This window comes from Rhamphochromis longiceps, linkage group LG11 (assembly GCF_057381845.1).
Source record: "Rhamphochromis longiceps isolate RC_006_pf linkage group LG11, R_longiceps_female_GT1.1, whole genome shotgun sequence".
Classification (NCBI taxonomy): domain Eukaryota; kingdom Metazoa; phylum Chordata; class Actinopteri; order Cichliformes; family Cichlidae; genus Rhamphochromis; species Rhamphochromis longiceps.
In genome coordinates, this window is record NC_140567.1 from 8567736 (window position 1) to 8590374 (window position 22639).

At 41.0% G+C, this 22639-nt stretch overlaps 2 protein-coding genes across 2 annotated transcripts; both read right to left on the reverse strand.

Moving 5' to 3' along the window:
* Positions 1-1005: 1005 nt before the first annotated feature.
* Positions 1006-13267, reverse strand: LOC146658501 (lysosomal-associated transmembrane protein 4B-like). Its single transcript, XM_085421696.1, has 7 exons — positions 12996-13267; positions 12043-12154; positions 10074-10147; positions 9824-9946; positions 9626-9724; positions 5812-5907; positions 1006-2193 (listed from the first exon to the last, which is right to left on the reverse strand). Exons 1-7 carry the CDS (start codon positions 13116-13118, stop codon positions 2113-2115), a joined length of 708 nt encoding a protein of 235 aa, XP_085277822.1. The 5' UTR covers positions 13119-13267; the 3' UTR covers positions 1006-2112.
* A 1202-nt stretch (positions 13268-14469) lies between these two features.
* LOC146658502 (protein LYRIC-like) lies at positions 14470-21686 on the reverse strand. The gene is made up of 13 exons (XM_085422140.1): positions 21036-21686; positions 20693-20812; positions 19986-20067; positions 19481-19654; positions 19208-19258; positions 18935-19072; positions 17782-17865; positions 17613-17681; positions 17348-17493; positions 16746-16862; positions 16515-16613; positions 16259-16385; positions 14470-15497 (listed from the first exon to the last, which is right to left on the reverse strand). Exons 1-13 carry the CDS (start codon positions 21363-21365, stop codon positions 15433-15435), a joined length of 1602 nt encoding a protein of 533 aa, XP_085278266.1. The 5' UTR covers positions 21366-21686; the 3' UTR covers positions 14470-15432.
* Positions 21687-22639: the final 953 nt, after the last annotated feature.

Consider the following 22639-nt stretch of genomic DNA (forward strand, 5'->3'; position numbering starts at 1 on the left):
CTAAGGAACATGAGTAGCTCATCAAATGATAGATAATAATGTAATGGAGTCAGACTGTCAGAGGCCTGATAGATTTAAAGTCTAGTGTAGTCTAATGGGTCATCACTGCTCTGAAAGAGGCGGATTGTACTTTTACAAATTATGCTCAGAAGAATTGTACAAAGCCACAGCAGCAGTTTATGGAAAGACCTGGTAAGTAAAAGTCATCACAATTCCACTCTGGGGGTCCCTGCCTCCCACACAGTAGACACATTTATACACAGACATGTCTGTGAAGGTTCTCAGTCATCCAGCTCATCGTAGTCTAACGGGCTTGGAAAGAAAAGCGTCTGGACTTCTTTAAGTTTCCTTGAAGACGTTTCACCTCTCATCCAAGAAGCTTCTTCAGTTCTAAGATCAAATGGTGGAGAGTCCCAGGTTTTAAGTCCTATGGGTGTGTCCCTCTTAAGAGGGTCATGGACCCCCTATTGATCCTCTACCTAATCACACTAGCCAAGGTGGGAAAATGGGTGTGGGTCACAACCAGCCAAGGTTTCAGGTGAACCCATTGTGAAACCTATCCCCACCCTATCATGTGATATATTGAGGTCCATTTGACCTCAATAAATCACATGACCCTCTTGGGGACACTCCCATAGGGCTTATAATCTGGGACTCTCCACTAGTTGCTCTTAGAACTGAAGAAGCTTCTCAGATGAGAGGTGAAACGTCTTCAAGGAAACTTAAAGAACTCCAGACGCTTTTCTTTCCAAGCTCCTTAGACTATACAGTCACTGCTCACTTCAGTGACCAAATATATTTTTCGACATCACATCTTCCATTTAAGCTAGAGCTTAACTCTTAATAGCAGAAAAAAAACCCTAACCAGATTAATTTAAATAATTCCTGCAAACACACACACACACACACACACACACACTGAGCTCCATTTGACCCTTGAAACATGTCTGCTCAAGTTCATATACATGTTTGACAAAATAAAACACACAACATCTATCAGTGAAATTGGATTTTAATAGATAAATATATGTCACATCTTTGTTTTCCATACAGAAGGTTTGACATTTGAGTCCTTGCAGGACATTTTGTGTCCAGGGACGAGTGGTTTGCCAGTAACTCCATCTGGTGGAACAGACTTGTGTAATGTTTACACAGACAAGAAAGCTCCCATTAGGCTTAACTGAAAAAACACAACCACAGTCCATATTTATTGGGCTCCGAGTCCTCTGTCCAGCAACCAACTTATAGTGACTTCAAAGAGCAAGCTGATTCCAGATCAGTGCTTCTAGATAAACAGCAATCCAAGACATTTGTCATCAATCAGTAGAAAGACACAATTACATTAGAAAGTTATGAATATCAGTCAACGCAAATCAACACTCCTGATTTCTAGAACACGAGACCGTGATTATGTCTGTGGTAGAATACGCTGATATGTTTGATATACACTAGGTTGCTCCTTGATCATGTCAGAACACAGGCAGGTGCATTTCTTTGGGAAACTTCCCGTCAAGGTGACACTTCACACGTGGCTCCATGAAGTGCACCCCATGAGAGAGAAAGCTATGAATGAAGGCAATCCAACCCTGATCACGAGCTCAGACGAGACAAACAGGAAACACGCAACGGCTCCTCACTCGTTAATGTGAGCCATACGTTGGGTTTTTTGCATTTCTGCACAAGTTAAATATGTTTGTGAAAAGGTAGGACCCACAGAATACGATTACAGACACAGAGAGCATAAATAGAATTAATAAAAATATATATCATCTATCGAACTTTCTAGTGCTTTTGTCTTGTTTCGCTTCAAATGCATAAAAGTGCACATCGTTTCTGGATGAATACTAAGACACAGAGATACACAGAGAGCTACAGGAGAGAAATACATAAGAATAAGTAAATAACAGGAAGGGATGAGAGGTCACGGTGGTGTGCGTCTGTATATCTGTCCAAGGTGTTTTTGTACATATGCGTGTGAATGCATTAAGAGAACGGTAATGTGTGTGTAGCTACAATATATCCAGAAATATACTGTACAGTGGAGAGGCAGTGTGGTGCATCAATTCTGCTGTGCTTTTATCAACAGCAGTCGGCAGGATCCCGGGAATGTTTTCATGCTGTAACAGTGGTGTAAGGTGGAGGAGCCTGCTTGGGAGGGACACTGACACTGTCATCATAAGGAGGTAACAGCACCTGGAAGACAAAGAAATGAGGACATGACTCAGAATAAACACCATGAAAATCAGTCTGATCAATATGAACATGTTTTTGGTAAAGTTGCATAATATTACATCACTTTTGATGTAACTTGAAACAGAAAAAAATGAAATATTAAAAATTTATTTTGGATTAAGTGAAATATTTGTAAGCCCAGAGAGAACAGCTTGCACAGAAATCAGTCTGATTCCCCAATAAAATAGGCTAAACTGCAGGGCTGCAGTTAAATATGATTATATAACATGTAAAATGCAAGTATGGCAAGATGACCAGTCTTATTTGCACTGCACATTACATAAGCAGTTGGAGCGGTTGATTGGAAGCCTTCTTAGACAAAATATTAAAATAAATGTCATACATAAGAAAAAAAGGCATGCAAGCAGCAGGCTGTACTTCAGCACAGTGCGGCTTTGACCTATATACTACCATGCTTACAACAGCAGTGCTAACATGTAGTAGCCATCAAGCTTCCCATGCTCATTTTTGAATTTATTTGCAGGACTTTTCCCTGTTATTTTATGTAAAAAAAAAAGTTTTTTAAATCTACTACTGAAATACTATTACTATTATATCAGGAAGGAAATGTAGTACATGAAGCAAGTGTCCTAAAATTGTGCCACGTGAAAATCAAAAGCATCTGTCAGCAGCCAGATTTAGTTTAGAGCTGTATACAGATAACTAGAGAGGACAGATCTACTTGTTCATCTTTTATTATTCATCCCCTACACCAAAAGTAAAAGTAGGATAAGTGGGGAGTTCCAAAATAAATTTGGCTAATGGTTGTCTATATGCATCACATAAGGCACAGTCTTAGCTGGACTGATGTCTCCACTCAATGCTGAGTCCCGTTATGTGATATGAAAAAGCCAGAATTGAGGTCCCACCATGAAGGAACTTAAAAAAAAAACCTGATGAATTTTAAGGCTGTATAATGTTTTCCTGGATCTGAAAGATTTCTTTCAGCATTCCAGCACTCATTCTCACAACAGAAATGTGGGCTTCCTCAACAACGCTATGTGTTTGACCTGCATGTGGTATTAAGTATTTAACAATGAGTCAATGAGGGTACAGTCTTGCCTTTGTGACAATAAACTTTAATGATGTTGAAATAAATATGTGGGATATTAAGTAATCAATAACTTCCTTTAGGCCTGTACTTGCATATATTAGATCATTTTAAAGAGTTTCAGCACATACTGAAATCGTTTTAAAGTGCATACTGTAGCATGTGGTATGCATATCATGAACTTTAAGGTTACTACACAACTTCAATCATCTGTCTGTGCCCTGCTGTGACACATGTGACATCATCTGTTGTCCAGAAAAAGAACAGTGCATTGCATCTGGTCACATCTGGTGCATTAGATTATAAATAAAAAAAGAATTGACCGAGTGCAGGAGAGCCAGCACAAGAGTCGGCGAAAACAAAGTAATTCAATGGAAACAAAACACACCATATATAATTTAAGGGAAAGGAGAAAGAAGGTACAGGTGGATTCAACTGAGACAATTGTGAGCTGCAGAAAGGGAGGGTGCTAAAATAAAGAGAAAGGAATATAAGGATGCTAAGCCCAAAATAATAAAATAGGAAGCAAACTGACAGAGAGGGAAACACAGGAATCAGGATTACAACCGGAAGCAAGCAGCACAGGAATCACTATGGCAATATTGGGGTATAATAAATCTTCTGCTGCATTGTGTGTGTATTGGAAAGCATCTATGGATACACAGTGGATCAAATCTAACAGTTGCTATTCTATTCTAGCTAATAAATCCCCAGTCTGTGTGCCATGCCTGAACGACACCGTGATCTGTGGGGAGTGGGGCCAAGCAAGAGTCAACACCCACACCAACTCCATGAAGAGAAATTAAGCATGCTTTCTACTATGATGCATTTATTTATTGTTCCAATAAAGCACCTGTGTGTAGGTGTCAATTACTTTTCTTTATGCCCAAGAATACAGTTCACATGCAATGCATTAGTGGACCATCTAGACCTAACCATCATATAATTGATGTAACACCATGCAAGCTGCTAACCAAAAGCCACAAACCCGGCTGTGGTATGTGGGGGAGCTTCCATTAAATATGGCTAGCTCTAATTGAAAAAGCATCCCTGCAGACGTGAGGCTGATGTTAGGAAATAAATGGCTGCTGATATTCTGGCACTCCTCACTGATGATGTCAGTCAGCTGGAAAGTTGCCTCCTGGGTCTCTCTTTACAGCCCACGTGTTTTACACATCAGGAGCGAGTGGAACTACAGCGCGTAGACCATCAGGTGCTGTTTTAAATTGTGTGCAGTGTTACGCCCTGAGGGGTCCTAAGTTGCAGACTGGGAGCACAGGTTTTGTCAAAATACTTGTGAAACCCAATATATTGCAAGGTCAAATATCAGTCCTGATGGGGCCAGTTACTGGCAGCTCCTTATGTGTTCAGACCGAAAACCACGTTTTGCAATAGTCAAAACAGTCATTAGTGTTTCTATAGCTCCATTAGTCTTCTCCCCTCTGTCAGAGTCAAGCAGTTAGCTGTGTGGGCAGTGGGGTAACAGTGAACTGAGAGCCAGGTCCGGTCAATAAGACACCAACATGAGGCCCTAAAAAGAGCTTACTGTACCCATCTAATGACTTCACCAGCATGGATCCTCGTCTCTCTTTCCAAGTCTGTCCATTCATCCATGCTACTGTAGCTTCTGTAAAACTACGCGCTACTACAGCACAGCTTTAAATGTTCTTTCTCCCATCAACATAGTGACTTTATGGCTGCCAGACTGGCCTGAGCAGAGGAAACCTACGCAGACGATCCAAACGTGACCTGCAGTCTGGATTGCACAGAAGCTGCTTTTCTACTTCTTAGAAAATGCAGAAAAACAGCAAAGATCAGAAACTGTTTAATGTTAGTTCCCTAAATGATGATTTAGACATGAAAGAGGGTTTAATGGACTTTGAGTATAATATATTATACTTATATTTGTATAAGTTTATTCTTATTTGTCATACATTAATAACTGCTGACTTGTAAATTACAAGTATTTGGACAGCTGTACACTGCACGTGAGGAATGAGTGCATTATTAGTGTTGAAGCGAGAACCCTCACATGTCTGGCGAGCTCTGCACACAGGCGTTTGTAGCAGCTCACTGGAAACATTTGCACAGGTGGTCTGACAGCAAAATAAAGTGCTGCTAAAAAAATACTTTTTCTTCTGCTAGTCTGATTTATTTCATTCTTCTGTGCTGTAGAAGTTCAGTGTTGGCTAAAACCCATTGAGAAAAACACATAACGTTGTGTTTTATGACCTTAATTAGCACACACAATCATTTACTCTGGCTCAGTCCCACAGAAAGTGTGCTGCTGTTGCTGTGAAAATGTTTGGAGTGCCAAATATATATTAATTTCCTGTTGAAAATAGTTCCAAACAAATGCCAAACAGACCACTGTATTTGTCGCAAACTGTTACAAGTACAACTGGAAAAAGTGGGCTTGATGCTAAATGCTACCAATATGCATGGAAAAGTCCTGAACGGACATGATATCATGACATCACCAGTCTTATCATTTAAACAAAGAAGTCAGCGTTGTTCTCAGTACTTACGGTGGTGTCATTGGTCGTGACGTACAGCAGGATTTCAGAACTGCCCCGTCCGCTCACATATCTGTAGCAGTTCCACACGCATGCTATCAGGTATGCCTGAGAATGGGAAGAAAGAAAACATAAACACATGTTAGACACATGGACTACGTAACACAGTTATGGTAAATAACAAATCATAGACAAATTATTATCAGCCCCGTTGGTAGCACGGCTCAGTGGATGCTTGTATTAAAGCTTTAAGTCAAGCAGCTTCTCCTCGTTACTATGCAAATGAATTTTCCAAGGTGTTCCAGATATAACTGGGTCATCTTGCCCCCAGAGAAGCTGCGGTGTAAAAGTAAGTTTTCTGCACACCTACTGACACAGATGGCATCACTGTCACCAGAATGTAAGGCTGGAGTAAAATTGTTGTTATTCTAAATAAACTCTCGCTCTTCTTTAGATTCAGATTGTGTTTGCAGAATCTGTCTGACGATTAGACGTCTCTTTATAGTAGCAAGTTCCTGTTGTTCTCTGTCATCCAGAAATCATCTGGCTGTCAGCAGGCGGCTTGCTACTGAAATGCCTCGGCCAAACACAACACCATCTGCTACATCCATCCGCTAGCAGGAACCAAAGCCAGGCTGAGCTCTCAAACATTCTTACCATAAGAACCAATTAAGTATCAGCCCTAATGCTCTGACAGCTCTGTTATTCAAACAACCTCCACAGGAAGGTGCAGCAATCGCTTAATTTACTTCATGGTCCACTGCAAAACCATGCTGACAGTGTGATAATGATGCTGATTGTGCAAATCCAGTTATTTGAATCAGAAATTATTCAGACAGTGGTGCTGATTAAAAAGATGGATTTGGGGTAATTACATGGGGTTTGCAATCTAAAAAGGCCCTGATCGACTATAGTATGAAACATATGAGCTTCTATTAACCGTTACAGTTTATTTTATCTCAGTTTATCTCAGGGTTAACCTTTTGTTGTTAAAGACTACAAATGTTTTGGTTTTAAGCAGAATCACAGCAACTATCTGACAGAATTACTGGCTTTAGATACATAATACAAACAAGTTATTTTTTAGGATTTTGCTTATGTCTTCATGGCTTTTTAAAGTACTTTGCAACTTTTTTTAAGAGGCTAAATATTGCACTGACGCTAAAGCGCCCTTTACCTTACACAGGTTTATGTCAGAGCACAAACGTCAACTGCATCTGGACCACAAATTAAACTATCTTTAACCTGCTCTCAAGTACAAAGCCTGTGCGATGTCCAACTGCACCCATGTAAGAATAAGGCTGGTGAATGTGCAGTGAACTCACAGTGAGCATATGAGCATCTTGTGTGACACCTCGTGCAAGCTCTACCCAGGCAGCACGCTCACCTAAGGTGAGCTAGCTTGCCCCTCCTATGTGCTTAAAGTGAGAAATGTCAGCTTTGGACAATGGCCTGACCTGATTCCGTCCGAAGTTCATTAACAGCTCAACTCCACAGGATTTAACGGGTGCGCCCACACTTTGCAAGTGGCCAAGTGCCTGCTTGTTTTGTGCACATTTCCAACTGCCACACTGCCCAAGTGACCATTAAGAGGTTTATTCTAGAGCTCCCAGGGACACACTTGGATAAATAAGGAGTTTGCTACTGCAAACACACTTAGTGTGCATGGCACAGGCCAACTTAGATGATGCAAGGAAGTAATTGGTTGCCTTGGAACCATAAATGTTTGCTTAATTTTACTAAACAGTGTTCAGTAATTGAGTATCAGAACACACTGACCCTCAAAGAGCCACTTTAATAGTGTGGCTGAAAAAAATTAATAAAAAAAGAGGAAGTAACTCGTCCCTAGGGCTGGTCGATTATATCGGTATACAGTTTTACATGATAAAAAAAATATTGCAGCGTCAATGAGATTGCAAAGCAAAGAGTTTACGTTTAGGCACAACAACACGACAAGCCCAGAACCTTCTGGAGCGAGAGCCGTATGTCAGCCAATGATGATTTAGTAAAAAGTGAGCTACTTCAACAACCTTCATCAAACTCTGCAAAACATGCAAGAAAACTCTTCCTGCTCCTGGTTGAAAAAACAAACTTGTTTCACCGCTACAGGTTTAAAACGGCCCAATTTCTTGATTTATCGGCTATGGCAGTAATCAGGCCTGGGTGCAGCTAGTGAAAGTGAACTCCTTTCCAAAAAACTGATTTAACAGGGGGAGAATTACTTTTTCACGCAGCACCGGGTCGGGTTGGATAGGTCTTTCCCCTTAATAAATGAAATCATGAATGAAAAACTGCATTTTGTGTTTACTCAGGTTATCTTCATCTAACATTCAAATTTGCTTGAATGTGACAAATATGCAAAAAACGAAGAAATCAGTAAGGGGACAAATATTTTTTCACAGCACTGTATATATGAGTTATGCTGTGTCACCACTGTAGCTGCTGGCACCTCGTGGGAATAATTCATACTTTACATTGCATAAATAACCAAAGCTCATTGGAAAAGAAACATTAAACATGCCTCCTTGTGTTTTTTTCACTGCAGTCACCACATTGTTCAGCCTTTCTTCTGTGTTGTCATAAATACCATCATCACAAATTTCCTAGAAACACTGTAATATAATTTTGAGACTACACATATGTACACTCCTACACCCGACTCTGACTTTAAATCTTTCAGAAGGAAAGCTGAGAGTAAACCTTATATTACAAGTATAGTACTACACTTCTTCCTTCTCACTTTGACATATAAATAATAAAAGAAATGGTGTCTGAATTCAGTGTAGCTGCTTTGGGGTTCTGGTATTGTGCTCTCCGCTTTTCCTGCTGTGATAAATCAAATATGTCTGCTGTGAAAAATACAGTCCCATTTCCAACAACTGTTGGGATCATGTATAAAATGAACCAGCAACATTTTTCTAAACATTTGAGACAGGGGCAGGACTGCATGAGCAAATTCAAAATAATATACTTAAAAGAGAATCTGGAAAATCTGCCTGATTACAGTTTTTTGCCATCAGTGCCTGAGTCCTAACGGGATCCCATTTTTGGGCCCGATCTCAGTCAGGCTGGACTGAGACTGTGGTCTGATGAACCAGAAGCTAAAATTCTTTTTGGAGCTTTCAAAATGTCTAAATCCTCCGTCAGAATGAAGAGAACAGCTAGCTTATTATAATAAAGTTCAAAAGCTAGCATATGCAATCGAATGGAGGTCCATTGGTGCACATATTATGTGAGGGCATCATTAATACTGGATGACAAACAAAGTTTGGAACAATAAGAGTCCAGAGTTAGGGGCTATTGGCCTACTGAGAGTCCAGACACATTACTCACTGAAAACATTTGACACAAAATACAACAAAGGAGGCTTCAAACTGTTGAGCATCTCAAATCCCACAACAAGGAGGAGTGGGAAGCACTTACAGAGTGGTGTAAAACAAAAAGGTGTCCAGACACTGAAAACGAGCACAGTCAAAACAATACAAAATGTCTAAAGTGTCAACATTTGACATGTTGTTTTGAAGGTTTGCAAATCATTGCATTCTGAGTTTTTACACAGCTTCTCGGCTTTTTTGGAGCGAGGTTTTATCCACAGCACGCTTTCAAGATTCATTCCTGGGCTCTACTTTACCTAGAACCAGTGAAAGCTAATCAATTTCCACCTCACTTCAGTCACATCACAGAGCCACATGTGAACAGAGGGTTACGTAAAAAGGCAACAGCCTGTGTAACAAGGTTGCATAATATTGTCAGCAGACCAGGAAACATTTCTAGGTGCTGCTAAGCATATGAGACAAATATGTAAACTGGGCGCAGAAAACTTTACCTTAAAGCCGAGAATACAGCCGATGAAGAGCAGCACGATGACGACCAAGCACACGTTACTGAGAGCAGCAACTTCCTCTTTGTAGGGAAAGTTCTCAGGCTGAGGAGGAATCAGAAAGACAGCAGTGATGTTTTCATTTCATGTCAAATTATAAATGATAAGTAAAATAAATATATACATATATCAGATGTTTCTCACCAGTTGCTGCAGGTAATCCTGAATGGTGTTTGGGTAAACTACGATGCTAACAGCCACCAAGGTGTTAAGGGCAAAGTCAAATATTTGGTAGCAGAAAAAAGGGATGATCCAGGCGGGACGTAACTGAAATAAAGACCTTAACGTTAGATATTTGGGACAGAATGGCTTATTTGTCAAAGAGCAGAGAATCAACAGGGAAACAGCAACACGTGAAATACAATTACGAGAGTAAAATAAATGTTTTTTTTACCTTGTAGGCACCATATGTTGCCATCCCACAGATAAGTATCATCAGCAGAGAGATCGCTGAGGCGATGCACATGTCTGAAGCAACAGGAGAAAAGGTAGAAATTCAAAAAAGCTGTACAGATCTTTGCTTTCTATTTAATTCAGGCTGTAGTCACATTGGCTGTGGCGCAATCAATCCTGAATTACATTTATGAAAATGTTTAGAACATGGTGTCATCAAGGGACCACAAATGGAGAACAGAAGAAAACAATGGCATGATGCATCTGTCAACTAGAAAAGGATTTAACCTCTGCTCTGGGATACACATCGTGTCAGCCTGACCTGAAATCAACTCAACAGAACAGAACTAATCATTCTGTTACATAAGCGCAAGGCCGAGCAACCTTAAAATAAAAGTGGCACTACGGGGAAATAATAGTCACTTCAATGAAACGCCACTTTTTTTTCCTGCCTGACCCATTATTTTCCATATTCTTTTAATAATGACCTGACAATCAGTGTTTCACAGCTCTGAGTCACAGGATGGATCAGATTTGTGGTTTAAAAAAAGAAAAAAGACAACTCAGAAGTGTGACACTTTATTCCCAGAATCTAATTCAGGTAAATGGCAAAATACCAGCATAAAAAGCTTTTTGATTTTATGCCATCTGGGGCAGCAGAAACAATTTTGCCGCCTGGTGATGTTCACCCCTTTTTGTTTTATTTTACCAGCTAATGAGTAAAATATCTGGCAACAGCTGAATTCTCCATTATGTTCACAGGCTTGTTGCTAACCTTCCCTTCTTGCTATTTGGTGGTGAATGCTTAAGCTATTATACATTTTACACATAATTTCAGAATATAATAATATTTTGTTGTATAATGACTGGAAGCCAGGAAACTGTGCCCCAAATCGATATAGCAACAAGTATAAAGCTCATCCATTAGCATGTTATATCTTGTCTTTAAGTGCCACCACAAAACATAAAAATGTGGCTAAACGAAGGTTAGCTAGCAGAAAGACTAGCTTGTCTTTCTTCCCCCAACATTTATAAATATACCCAAACATTGATTCTGTTTGGTAGATTATAGCTAACCAGAAAATTTGAGCTTAAAATCTATCACAAAAGCTCAATATTTATATCATATACCTCGTGTTTAATTTGGCTTAAAAAACATTAAAATGTGACAAGCTAGTTGTTAGCTTCAGTGTGTTTATAATAAGCTAATGAGCTACGGTAATTCCCCTTCAACTCCAGTTACACGCTGAAACAAAACAAATGGAACCAGTAGCTTTCTTCTCATCTAGAGTCAAAGCCCTAAGGATAATGATGTTGTTTTTCTCAGGGGAGAATTATTTTACTAAGAAAAGATTAAAACAAAAGATGTTTACTGTTATTGCACAAAAGCAAGCGTCAGTGCATGTTACTGAGTGAACTGATACTTATAAACCTCAGAAATCTGAACATTCTATGCATGTGGTTGTAAAACTGCAGTGTCACCGGCTGGTCCAGCATGTACTAATGGGTCACAGGACAACGCTCATCCTCTGGAACTGGGACAATAGTCGTTCCCAATCAGAGACTACCAGCACCATGTGCTGTGAGTCACCCCTGGTCAGACTGTTCCAGCACGCACCTGGTGTGTTAAGAAGGCTTTTCAAATGCTCTGCACAGATGGACATTGGGTTTTTGGGAGGCTGTGGCTTTGGGTGTTTTTACTTATACAGAAATGAAGACTGTCACTTTAGACAATGTCTGAGGTCCTTATAATAACACAGTAAATTATTCCATTAGTTACATGACGGATCTACCTACACGCAAGAGTTTAAGAAAAACACCACAGAGCCCACTGGGTTTTCTAGCAAATCTCCATCAAGATTTAACCCTCGTATACAAAAAGATACATGGATGTAAAAACTCCTAACAATAATCTACTTCATAACTCTTAGAGACAACTTATGATACATTTACTGCAAAACACTACTTACTGGCATCATCCATGACATCCAGGTCATTAGCCAACTCTGCACTGGTCAAGTGGTACTGCTCAGGATCGTTGAGGGCAGTGAGCAGGATGAGTAACACCACAGCATTGATGAGCTTAGGGACAGAGAACATATGGACAGATGAAGGCAACAGTATGCACAGATGGCGCACCAGAAATGTAAACCTCTTCACCTGACATTCCACACATAATTAATAATCTGCAGAGCAGTGTCTGTTAGTGCTCTTTACATTACTTAACTTTTTATCATCACAGACTGCAGCCAGTAACCATCCTTAAATTCTTAAGTCTTGGCGTGGAGACAGTGCAGCTATGTTAAATGAAGTACCTACAGTAGAAGTCTTTGTTTTGCTCTGGCCAGCACCTCTCATTATTCAGGTGACTCATACATCCCCATTGATCAGGTGAGTGTAATGGAAAATTCTCCACAGTCAATTGGCAGCCTGACACAAAACCCTACCTGAAGAGGCCCACTGCTTATTTATTCATAGGGAGCAGAGAGAAGCTTTTTCCACATGTGGTGTTTGGTTTAGTCAGTCTGATATACTCAACTACACCAGCATTAATTCACAGACATGCTCCACAAGAGCTTAGTGCCACAACACAGAAAAGACAGAATTGTTTCATTAATCAATTTTAAAATACTTGATTAAAGTGTCTATACTATAAGTAATTTCTTAAATTAAGTATTATCAATAATCCTGTATTTACAAATAAAAGTTTGGATAAAGTAATTTAAAACAATGTCATCTTTATATTTTGATTCCAGCTATATAAATATCAAAAAGGCAAGTACAGATCAAGTCTGACGTGAAATGATTTTAAATGACAGATTATATACTCTTAAATCCTGTGCTCATATCATGTTGTCTCTGGCTCTGCTGTTTCTTGAAGTCTACACGCATGCAGTGAGTGACAGAGTTAGGCGATGCTCACCATGTACCAGACCCCCAGGATGATGGTTCCCGTGCGGACATGGCAACACAGGCAGCAGCGCGTGGAGTACCAGCGGTCCCACGGAGAGGCCGTCATCATCATCTTTTGTGTGTCTGCAGGCATTTACAAACGGTGTCGGTGTATGTGAAGGAAGAGTCCCCGCTGTCCTATCGACGTCTTCACCGAGCAAGAGTTGACGAACAGGCTCTGACTGCCCCTGACCCGTCCGGTACTTATCACGGTGAGCAGCTTAGCGGACCAGAACGCGACAAGCCCGCGTCACAGTTAAAATCACGACTTCCGTTTTTTCAAAATTAAACACCAGCGGTCTCACTGTGCTCTTTAAGGTGAATATTTATTGCTTTATTACAGCAATATTGCAAATACTGATGTATTTAGCAAATACATCACCATTTATTTTCCTTAATCTACGGATTCAGTAATTTCAATTCATTGTTCTTCACTGCGTTAAGCCAGTGTGAGACATTTACATTATTTTAAAGGAAGACAAACTCTGTCCCGCCCAATATGTGTGTCACATATTTTAACATGGATGTGATTTGATGTACATTTTGTAATGATAGCGATGACATACGGAGCAAATAGTTCCAGATTAGTAAAATAAGATTAGTTTGATGAGTAATCAAATCAAGCGGACCAAATTCAATTTGTCAAAGTCATCAAATGGCAGGCTAATGTGTGCTTGTGAAATCAGTCGTATAAAACTTTTTCCTCCTCTTTTCTGCACACTACCCGAATGACAACTTGAGCATGCTACTATTTTGAAAAGAAAAGGATCCCGATGCTTCCGGTTATAGTCTGATCAGCTTTGCCGATCCGCTGCAGAAGGATGCATTTACTCGTCCTGAGGATGATAAACACTGGAGCGTGTGACAGATTAGATCGGATCAAATCCGATGATGTAACCCGTCATTTCCAGAAAGTTATACAGCCGGGGATTAAAATAAGTACTTTAATCTGGAAGTTACTGGTCGCGTCTTTAAAAAGCACCACTGCCTTATGCAAGGGCGATCGTGGCTCAAGAGTTGGCAGTTCGTCTTGTAATCGGAAGGTTGCCGGTTCGAGCCCCGGCTCGGACAGTCTCGGTCATTGTGTCCTTGGGCAAGACACTTCACCTACCGCCTACTGGTGATGGCCAGAGGGGCCGATGGCGCGATATGGCAGCCTCGCTTCTGTCAGTCTGCCCCAGGGCAGCTGTAGCTGCCTCCACCAGTGTGTGAGAGTGAATGAATAGTAGAATTGTAAAGCGCTTTGAGGGTCCCGAAAAGCGCTCTATAAATGCAGTCCATTATTATTAAGGAGAAACCTGGCTACTTTTGATCCTTGCAAGTCCACTTTTATTTTCCCACTTCCACATAAAGTGAATCTTCTAAAGGTGAGGTTGCAGGCCTGAGGCCTGAGCTCAACAGCAGTAACACTGTTTCTCAGAGTGATGGGACAATCCACACTGTGCTATGAAGAAGCCCAAATGTAGAAAAACTGGCCTTTATTTAGTCTTTTTACATATGGCTTAAGCTTTTCTTTTGTTACAAACAGGTTTTACAAAAGGTTCTGAAGACTTCGGAATCACTCACTGGTGGAAAATCATGAGGAGGTTGATGACACTGCCGTGACACGTGTACGATCAGAGGCTCCCACGCGGCTGCGCTCCTAAGAGCAGTCACAGACAGTAAACACGGCAAGGAAACTGTTGTCTCGACACACTGCAGTACAACAACAGACAGGGGACAGACCAGATGGAGAGTGTGTCCATGAAGTGTTCAAAATTACATGGAAAAAAAAAAGTAAAATAAAAAATACAGTGCGGCTCATGAGTCCCTTTTCCATGGTCTCCCAACGCTCACAGCTCATTTCATGTCACAAATGTTTACGTGCCGTCGAGCCCAAACCGCTGACACAAACATTTGATCTTCCTGCTCTTTTCACCGGTGCCACAGCTTACAAACATCAGAGCAATTTAAGAAAAGAAAAAAAAAAAAAAAAGGACAGCAAAGCGAAGGCCTAGTGTCGTGTAACCTGATGCAACCGTTTGCATTCTCTACACAGTAATTCTGCGTTCGATAGCCACCACGATAACACACTTCTAAACATGATCAGTAATTTCTACACGTCTAATTACTACAATACAGCTCCTTCAGTTATTGGATTCAGTGGAATTAGAAGACACAATCAGTATCAAATGCATACTTAAAAATCATCAACACCGCATTACATTAGATTGCACTGCATCTAGTTTCAGTTTTCAACGATGCGCCTGCTGACACGTGGATGTGTATAAAAGTTGTTTCGGTTTCCACACGTTTTCAAGGTAGAGTCCATCGAGAAGATCTTTGTTCAGAGTTCCTGCCACCAAAGGTGTTGCATAAACAGAGTATCAAGTCTCTTGCATACAGAGGCCTGCAGAGTGGACTCCGTCTCATGTCTCTCTCCTCGCCTTCTTCTTCTTTGCTGGTTTGGGCGCTTGGCTCTCCTCAGGTTTTTCTGTGGAAACACACAAAGGTAGGAACACCTTTAAACATCTCTTTCAATGAGCATAACCCCACATCTGTTTGATTCACTGGTGAGAAAAAGAGTTTGACTTCCACTGACAAAATTTTAACCCATCATTCCCAGAAAAAGATGGCGTGGGTAATAGAAATGAGCTGAGCACAGATTTAAAGAGCTTGATCAAAGCATACAGTATCAAGAGCAAATGATCCAAGTTGTTGCAGATTAAATTTCCTAAGATTATTAACAAGCTTAACCTTGAAACACACACTTCAGCATTGTCACATGAACGTGATACTTGAGTAACAAGTTTATAGAAAATGTGATTGTACTCATTTTTCAACGTTATAATTACTGGAGACACTGGACACCAATAGTTGTCCCAACTTCAGCAACGGATCTACTTGTTTTTTGTTTGTATAAAAAGTAACATAAAAAAAAAAAAGGTTTAGACAAAAGTAAAGGAGAAAAGCTTTAAGACCCACATCTGGATTTGGATACAGATTTGTTAGTGAAGGAGATTCAGTTTGCTTTATATTAATTTGCTTTACATTAATAGCACGCTGCCAAACTGCTCAGAACCTGAAATTGTAAATGCTGCAAAATATGCAGCTTATGTGCATCTGATACTCCAATACAAGTAAATCAGAGTTAACAACTAGACAACTGGGAAAGTCATATTTAGCTGCACCAAATGCCTCAGTACCAGCATGCACAAGGTTCTGGTGTCACATCTGACAGTGTTTAGCGCTTACTTTGTTGTGTCGGAGCAGGAAGGTTGTTCTGCTTGGCAGTTGGTTCTCCTTCATTTGGCTTCAGTGGCACTTGTGTGACAGGGGATTTCTGGGATATGTTGTCTTTCACTGGACGCTCTGCTCTCACCTGTTAGGAAAGGGAAAACAGCAAGTTAAGAGCGAAAAAGAAACAGCTGCAAGGCTACGGGTCAGAGAACAGAATAGCCGCGTTTTTCAAGATCATCTTTGATTCCTTCTTGCCCGTCAGCCCACTGACCTCGACAGCTGCTTTGACAGGCTGGACGGCAGCAGCGTTCTCCTGAACAGGTGGCTGCTTCTTCACCGAGGCTGCAGGTGCAGTTTCCTTCTCCGGCTCCTGAGCCAACAAACAAACAAGTGGAATTTAGACAAAAAAAAAATATCCAGGAGAATGAACATCTCACCACTCTTTGTTTTACACCTTTTAAGGTTACTACACTCAGCGGTGCATTTGCTCACAAGCTGTTACCTGACCAGCTGTTCCTCCCTCCTCAGCAGCCTTCTTCTTTTTCTTTTTCTTCTTTTTAGTTTTAGCCGCTCCATCAGCAGTGGTCACTCCCTTATCCTTCTCATCGTCACCATCCTCCTGTGAACCCATGAGGATAAAACATGACTTACAAACGCAGGAACAGACACTATATTAGAAATTCTAGAGCAAATGGGAATGCTTTGGTAATTCCTTACTTTTCCACTGTCTGTTGGCAGAAGCAAGGCACAGTAGCACATGACAACATGTCATCGCATCAACATTTAAGTAAACTGCTATTCACTGCAACATTTATTACACCTGTGTTTGTCATACTGTAGAAAAATGTCCGCTATGAGAAAGGCCTTTGAAGTCTATATGATCTGTACACATCCACATACTGGTTTCAAACAGCCGCCATAATATGATAAACTATGTTGTCTATTCAGTCTACTGTGTTGAGCCACTGAGCTGCAGGGTCACAGTCAAAAGAAAGAACGAGGACAGCTCATTGAGTCTAAGCCCTGATGACTCATTAGTTAATGGGTTGTTATTTTTAAAACTTCTATAATGCTTATTTTTGTCCAGAGCTTGGCCACACTTACTGCCACTCCGATCAACAGATTAACCTTGGCTGGCTCAGGGAGGGGCTGCTCCTGTGCTGGAGGAGGCTCGAGGGTGGGCTCTTCATAGTTGCCCCATGCTTCAGAGGGGGCGTTCCAGTCAGAACTGGTGTCCACAGAACCACCGTCTGAGAGACAAAAAGGGTGTCACGAGACATAAACGTGAAGGAGTACCACAACAGAAATGACATCAAGCAACATCAAAATTAAACAGTGCGGTGAAAGAAAACCAGTAAATGGCACTTACTGAGTCCAGACCACTCATCATCTAGTCTGGGCTGACTGATCCACGGCAGGTCGTTCACAGGCTTGGGCTCTATGGAGACAACAATTACCGCGTTAATACAACCAAATCTGGGCAAGACAAACAGTGCCATCTAGTGGCAGGACTCAGTTTTGCTGCAGTGTATACTTACCAGCAGTACCAATTCCCAGACTCGGTAAAGACATCAGATTTACCTGGGTTGTTGGCATTCCCCTTTTACTCACAGTCCACGCCTCTGAAAGACACATTTCACAGAAGTTGTGTCATCACTGCTCAAAACATTGACCTTGGGGATTCTAAATTGTCTGAATGGGGCCTTTAAGCAGCTGTATATTTAAAGTAATAAAAAATAATAATTCAAGAGAATTTTACTGTCAAACTTTAGACAAAAACCTATCAAAAACAGATTTAATGCCGTCTGTGCGTAAATTTTTAAAAACATGTATAGCACTATCTTCTGTTAGTACAGAACGTGATGTCATGTTGTTGGTTGGTTGTTGCTAATAGACCTACATTAGCTTATGTTGGCTAACTAGTGACAAAATCGATAACTCAGGGGAAAATAAGGACTGGGTTCACTTTTGTGCTTTCCCTGGGAGCAACAATGAGTTTTATGTTACGAAACCAAGGATATATTGTCCACTTTCACTCTGTCTCTTTAGCAGTAAGTGGCTCTGTTGTTTGACCAGTTACACTCAAACGGGAAAAATCCACCTGGCAGCTGTAATGTTCTGATTTGTAAAGCACTTTATGAATGAGGACTAATGTGCCCTAACAGACTAGTTGGTACCGTTGGTACTGATGGTGAGTTAATATTCAGTAAGCCATTTTTAATATGAAGCTCTATTACACTTATAGTTTCTTTTTCTCCCAAACACAACAAATCTAAAGATGTGTTCAGGACAATAATGAAGAATTAATTGTTTTTTGGAAAACCCAATATAGCAGGAGCCAAAAGGAGAAAGAGTAGACTGGAATCAGGTTCAAACACCATCTTCAGAATTTACAAGAAGTTTTACAAATTCCCAGCCTTTTCTCTAAGCCCTACACTTTCTTTGTTCTGTCTCAAACTCAACGATTTATAGATCGTTTGCTAAAGATGAAATGTTTTCACACTTGTCTTTGCACCTGCTTTGTATGCACCTGCACCATGTGAAAACTTTGCTTTGTTTTTGATCTGAATACACCATGGGGGATATTTTGTAGATGTGTGACTTTTTAAACGAGCCAGTTAATTGTAATAATTATTTTAAAGCACTATGCTTAACAGAAGTCAAGATCAACAATGAAGAGTTTAGAAGTACCATCAATCCCCGTCTTCCACAGTGGTGGTTCCCTGCTGGTGGTACAGGAGGCAGTCTTGGGAGCAACAGTTTGCGCAGGAATCTTTACCGGCACATCAGGTACAGCAGAGGACACCTCCACCGCATTGTTGCTGTTAACTAATACCAAGAGAGAAACATTTGATTCCACTTGACAGGCTAGCGGCACATCAACCCAGACTTTGCTGTAATTTACTTCTAGTACGTACTAATATCAATGTGTGATGTCTTTCTCAATTTCATACTGATAATTACCTTTAGAGACAACAGCCTCCACCTTCTCAGGCTTCACTTTTGTGGATTCTCCTGAGAATAAAGAGCAAGGTCAAGAAAAAACACTGCAAAAACAATTCTGAGAAAGCTCACTCGAGACTCAAATTCCCATAATGCCTGTATTCATAGACTGTTTTGGCCACGAGAGACCAACGAAAGGCAACAACAATGTATACAGAAACAACATTTGTGCAACTGTCTACAGGATCTTTAAAAAGAACTCTTCAAATGCAGAAAGGACACTTAAAAAGCCACCTTTTTTCTTCTTCTGGTTGGTAGGTGCAGGGGCTGTGGAGGCCTTGGGCTGCTCTGTGGGAACACTCACAGGTGTTCCCCCTCCACCGGGGCTGGCTGAGCCATCGCTGGAACTCTTATCCTTCTTGCGCTGCTCCCGTTTCTCCTTGTTGCTGACCTTGGTTTCCCATGTGCCTGAAAGGTAGCACTAAGTTCAGTGTAGAATTTGTCACAAAATACTGCAGGAGTTCATTACAGGATTAGTGAGGGGGAAAAAAATGGTACAGATTAAGCAGGGCGAAGGACTGGATGTAGATTTGAGGCTAAGTGAATTTTACTAAGACACCGATTGCATGTAACTAAACCCACGCTGTTAATTATTCCCTTTGTGGTTCACTGGTCAGGTCACTGGGTATGTCTTCCTTATGAGGTAAGCTAAACAAACTAAAACAGTCAAATACCACAGATAATACCAGAGTATCACTTTGAAAACAGCTAAATGATGACAGGACTCAGAACATTTTACCTTCTTCTGGTTCTTTGCCATCTGTAGTCACTGTCTTGGTCTCCTTCACAGCCTGTTTGGCCTTTTTCTTTGACTTCTTCACCTGGAAAACAAAGAGCGGACATAAAGTTGCAAACAAAAGCCAGTATATTTGACAAAGACATAAACACACAAGGTTATATGACAGTTTACAGAATCAGAAAGATGTTGATAGTATGCAGAACATATGATTTATTAAGGAGGGGGAACGGGACCACATGCTGAATGAACCATGCTGCACAGCAGGCTCAGGCCTCGTCTATTTATAAGTGAAACTACATCCACTGTACCTAAATCTTCTACATGAACTTTTCGTGAGCACTACTTTATCTCCTGCGTGATTCCACGTCTGACTGCCGAACCTTCCGGGTCACCAATACTTTTATATTGTGGTCTTTAGAAGATGACACTATGTGCTGTGATAAGCGGACATCTCCACATTTGTGCTGCATATGACAGCTGAAGACTGTAACCCAACACCAGTGGCCGGTTGCGTCATTAAAGAGTGAAAGGGCGAAAATGTTCTTTTTTTTTTTCTTCCTTGACTACATTCAGTGAAGACGTCAAAGTAGTAACGCGAATGATAGAAAATGCTACAAAAGACAAGCATTATCGTAGATAAATTAAAATAGAAAAATTAATTGGTTTGAGTCCTAACAGAGTGTGATTCTGGCACGATTTTAAATTACCTCAGCAACCTTCTCCGGCTTGACTTCTGGTGGGGGCGGTTGGTGATGTGGCACTCTCTCTTCCGACGCTATGGCTTCTTCCTGTGGCTCAGCGATAGCTCTCCCGTTTGGCTGAGATTTCTGGAAAGGTCATTTAAAATTCACGAGTATCATTATAAGTTATACCGTTGTTACTTATGCATAAAACGCCAACCATTAACGGCATAGCCGGACAGAACACTAGCCTGAAGCTTGTTTTAGCCATGACATGAGATTTAGTTGTCACCGTGGCGTTAGCCTGACAGCTAGCCCTGCTAGCGGTATAGGGAAAAGCTGGAAATAAAACAGACTTCATTTTACGTGCCTTTTCCGCTTTCTTTTTCTTTTTCTTCGGTTCCTCGGATTTGACGGGTTTACCGACAGTTCGCTTTAGTTCAATTCCGTCGTCCGCATGGCTCATAACAGGGCGCTTCTTGAAGAGACCCCGACAGACTGAGGCCCACAGAGCGACCATCAGCAGCAGCCCAGTACCTGCCAGCAAAAGGATCATCCATGGCGGAATGAGCTCCGGCTTCAGCCCCAAATCCACGCCGAGTTCGGAGCGCAGTAGCTCCAGACCTCTGGACAACAGTTCATTCACACGATCAGTAAGCAGGCTGACCTGCCGAGAGGCCGCGTCCTGCCACTGCTCCATTCCTCCGGTTTCTGATAGACCGATTAGTCACGCTTTGCTTACCACTATTAGCTGCGCTAGCATGCAGTGCTAGCTAAAAATAACGGAACGATTTCGACATTATGAAAAACAACGAATTCATCCGCCAGCAACATCAGCCAAGCCGATCAGCCAAGCAAGCTAGCGAAATGTTGTAAGCGCTGCGGTGGCTAAACAAATTAGCTAACTGATATCATCATAAGATAATTTGCTACCGTTAGCTGACCACCACAATGAGTCCAGTGTGAGGAGCGCGAGTAAAGCAGGTTCACCTCATATGGCTCCGTTCTGACTGGAAGAGAGACACGCTGCCTTCACGACAGTCGTAAACCTGAGTTTCCGGGTTGTGAATTACAGCTACGTGTTATAGCTGTCTTAGATTATTTATCAAAAAATACATTATGAACTTGAATTGTTTTGATAGTTTTTTTTATTTCAAGTACAGAGTTGCACACACGTACTGTGTGCATGGTGTATTATTTCTATACACTTTTGTATCATATTTTTGTTGCCTTGGTCCTACAAATGACAGATCCTGATGTTGATACCTAAAAGTCTCTGGTCAAATTAACAGCTCACGAGTTTTTATTTTTTATTTTTTTCCGCACATAAAATCATTGGAAGAAATAAAAAAAACGGGTTATTGCAGGTCCGTTGAAATAGGCAGGGCTACAACTTTCTCCATGCTGATTGGTCAAAATTCTTGATTCAAAAATGTTTCCAGTACGCCTTTAACACAGACCTGCCCCACCCCCCTTGTACAAAGATTATCAAAAGGACAAAAATTTTAATGAAAAAAAACAACAACAACAACAACAAAGTAATAGAGGAAAAATGTTAAACAAAAATAAGTTAACCTTTGTTTAAAGTTTTTAATCTTTGAACAGAGGGGGGTGCCTTAGCTAGCACATCAACTGCCTGCCACCTACAATGCAGTTTTGAGATCTGTTCCCAGGTGCCTCAACCCCCACTCACATCTTGCATCAGGTGATCTCAATAGGTCACACGATAAGGCGACGCAAGGTCGCCTTGTCATGATAATGACCCGCACATTTTTTTCACATGAGCCAAGTGACTCCACTATTTGGTTTCAGAACTGAAGCTTTTCGGATGACAGGTGAGATGTCTTCAAGAAAATTAAAGAAGTCCAGCCCCTTAGACTACCATGACCTGGATGACTGAGAACCTACATAAACATATTGCATCAAATGTAAAACTTGCTGGAATGATGATGAATTTCATGACACAATCATAGA